Below are 901 nucleotides of genomic sequence, written 5' to 3' on the forward strand. Positions count from 1 at the left end.
CGCCGGCGCTCCGCTCGCCCCCCGCCTCCCCGGCTTCTCGCCTCTCCCTGAGCTCGCCGCCCGCAGGTACTCACCTAGAAAGAAGAAGAGGCAGAAGGCGTTTGCCAAGATCATGTTAAATAAATCCCACCGTTTTTTGTCTTTCTCCCTTGTGTAAAAAAAATAACAACAACAACAATAATAATAGTCAAGCAGTGGTAATCAGCCCCAAATCCAATGCAGAGATCCCAGCTAGTCCACCCGATGAAGATCCCGAGTCCTGCGATTCTCGCCTCTGGCTGGAGGGGGTGGGGTGAGAGGAGGGCGGTGGGCTGCCTCTTGACGCCCCCCTTGCCCGCTACAATCAAATATACGCGTATCTGTGTATCGGCTTTCTAAGCCAAGAGCCCGGTCCTGGGGTCAGCCCTCCCTTCCAATCGTCCGGGAAAGCGTGAGTCCCCGCGGGTCCAATTCCCCTGCGCTTCCCAGGAGGGGCCTGGTGAGGTGGGGAGAGAGGCGATTTGCGAGTAAAGGGCTGGAAGGAAGCGGCGAGGGAGGGGGGTCGGAATAAAATGCAAATAGGAATGAAATCCACCGACGGGTGTCAGCGCCCAGGAACAATCCAGTCGGAGCTTCGAGGACGAGAGACTGGAGTCGCTTCTTTCGCACCAAGACGAAGACAAGATTCAAAAATAATCTTCTCCCGCTAACCCTTGCTCGGCTCACTTTTTTCTAATGGAATTCCAGTGACCGTGTGTCTCTGCGTGCGTGTGTCTTTCTCTCTCCTCTCCCTCGCTCGCTCTTTGCTCTCGCTCTCTCCAGCTCTCCCTAGCTCTCCTCTCTCCCTCCCCCTTCTCCCACTCTCCCTGCTCCTCCCTCCGCCCGCCCCCTTCCCCCTTCGCGGCTCCCTCGCCGTGGCTCT

At 57.5% G+C, this 901-nt stretch overlaps 1 protein-coding gene across 3 annotated transcripts in view; it reads right to left on the reverse strand.

Annotated features, from left to right (window-relative positions):
• The window catches only part of GFRA2 (GDNF family receptor alpha 2), a 122,974-nt gene extending 122,167 nt beyond the window's left edge, over positions 1–807 (reverse strand). For all 3 annotated transcript variants that reach the window (XM_011968768.1, XM_011968767.1, XM_011968766.1), the window contains exon 1: positions 75–807. In XM_011968768.1, coding sequence (XP_011824158.1) covers positions 75–114 — 40 coding nt within the window. In that variant the 5' untranslated portion in view covers positions 115–807. The remainder of the gene's footprint in view (positions 1–74) is intronic.
• Positions 808–901: the final 94 nt, after the last annotated feature.

Source organism: Mandrillus leucophaeus, unplaced genomic scaffold, assembly GCF_000951045.1.
Source record: "Mandrillus leucophaeus isolate KB7577 unplaced genomic scaffold, Mleu.le_1.0 Scaffold86, whole genome shotgun sequence".
NCBI lineage: Eukaryota > Metazoa > Chordata > Mammalia > Primates > Cercopithecidae > Mandrillus > Mandrillus leucophaeus.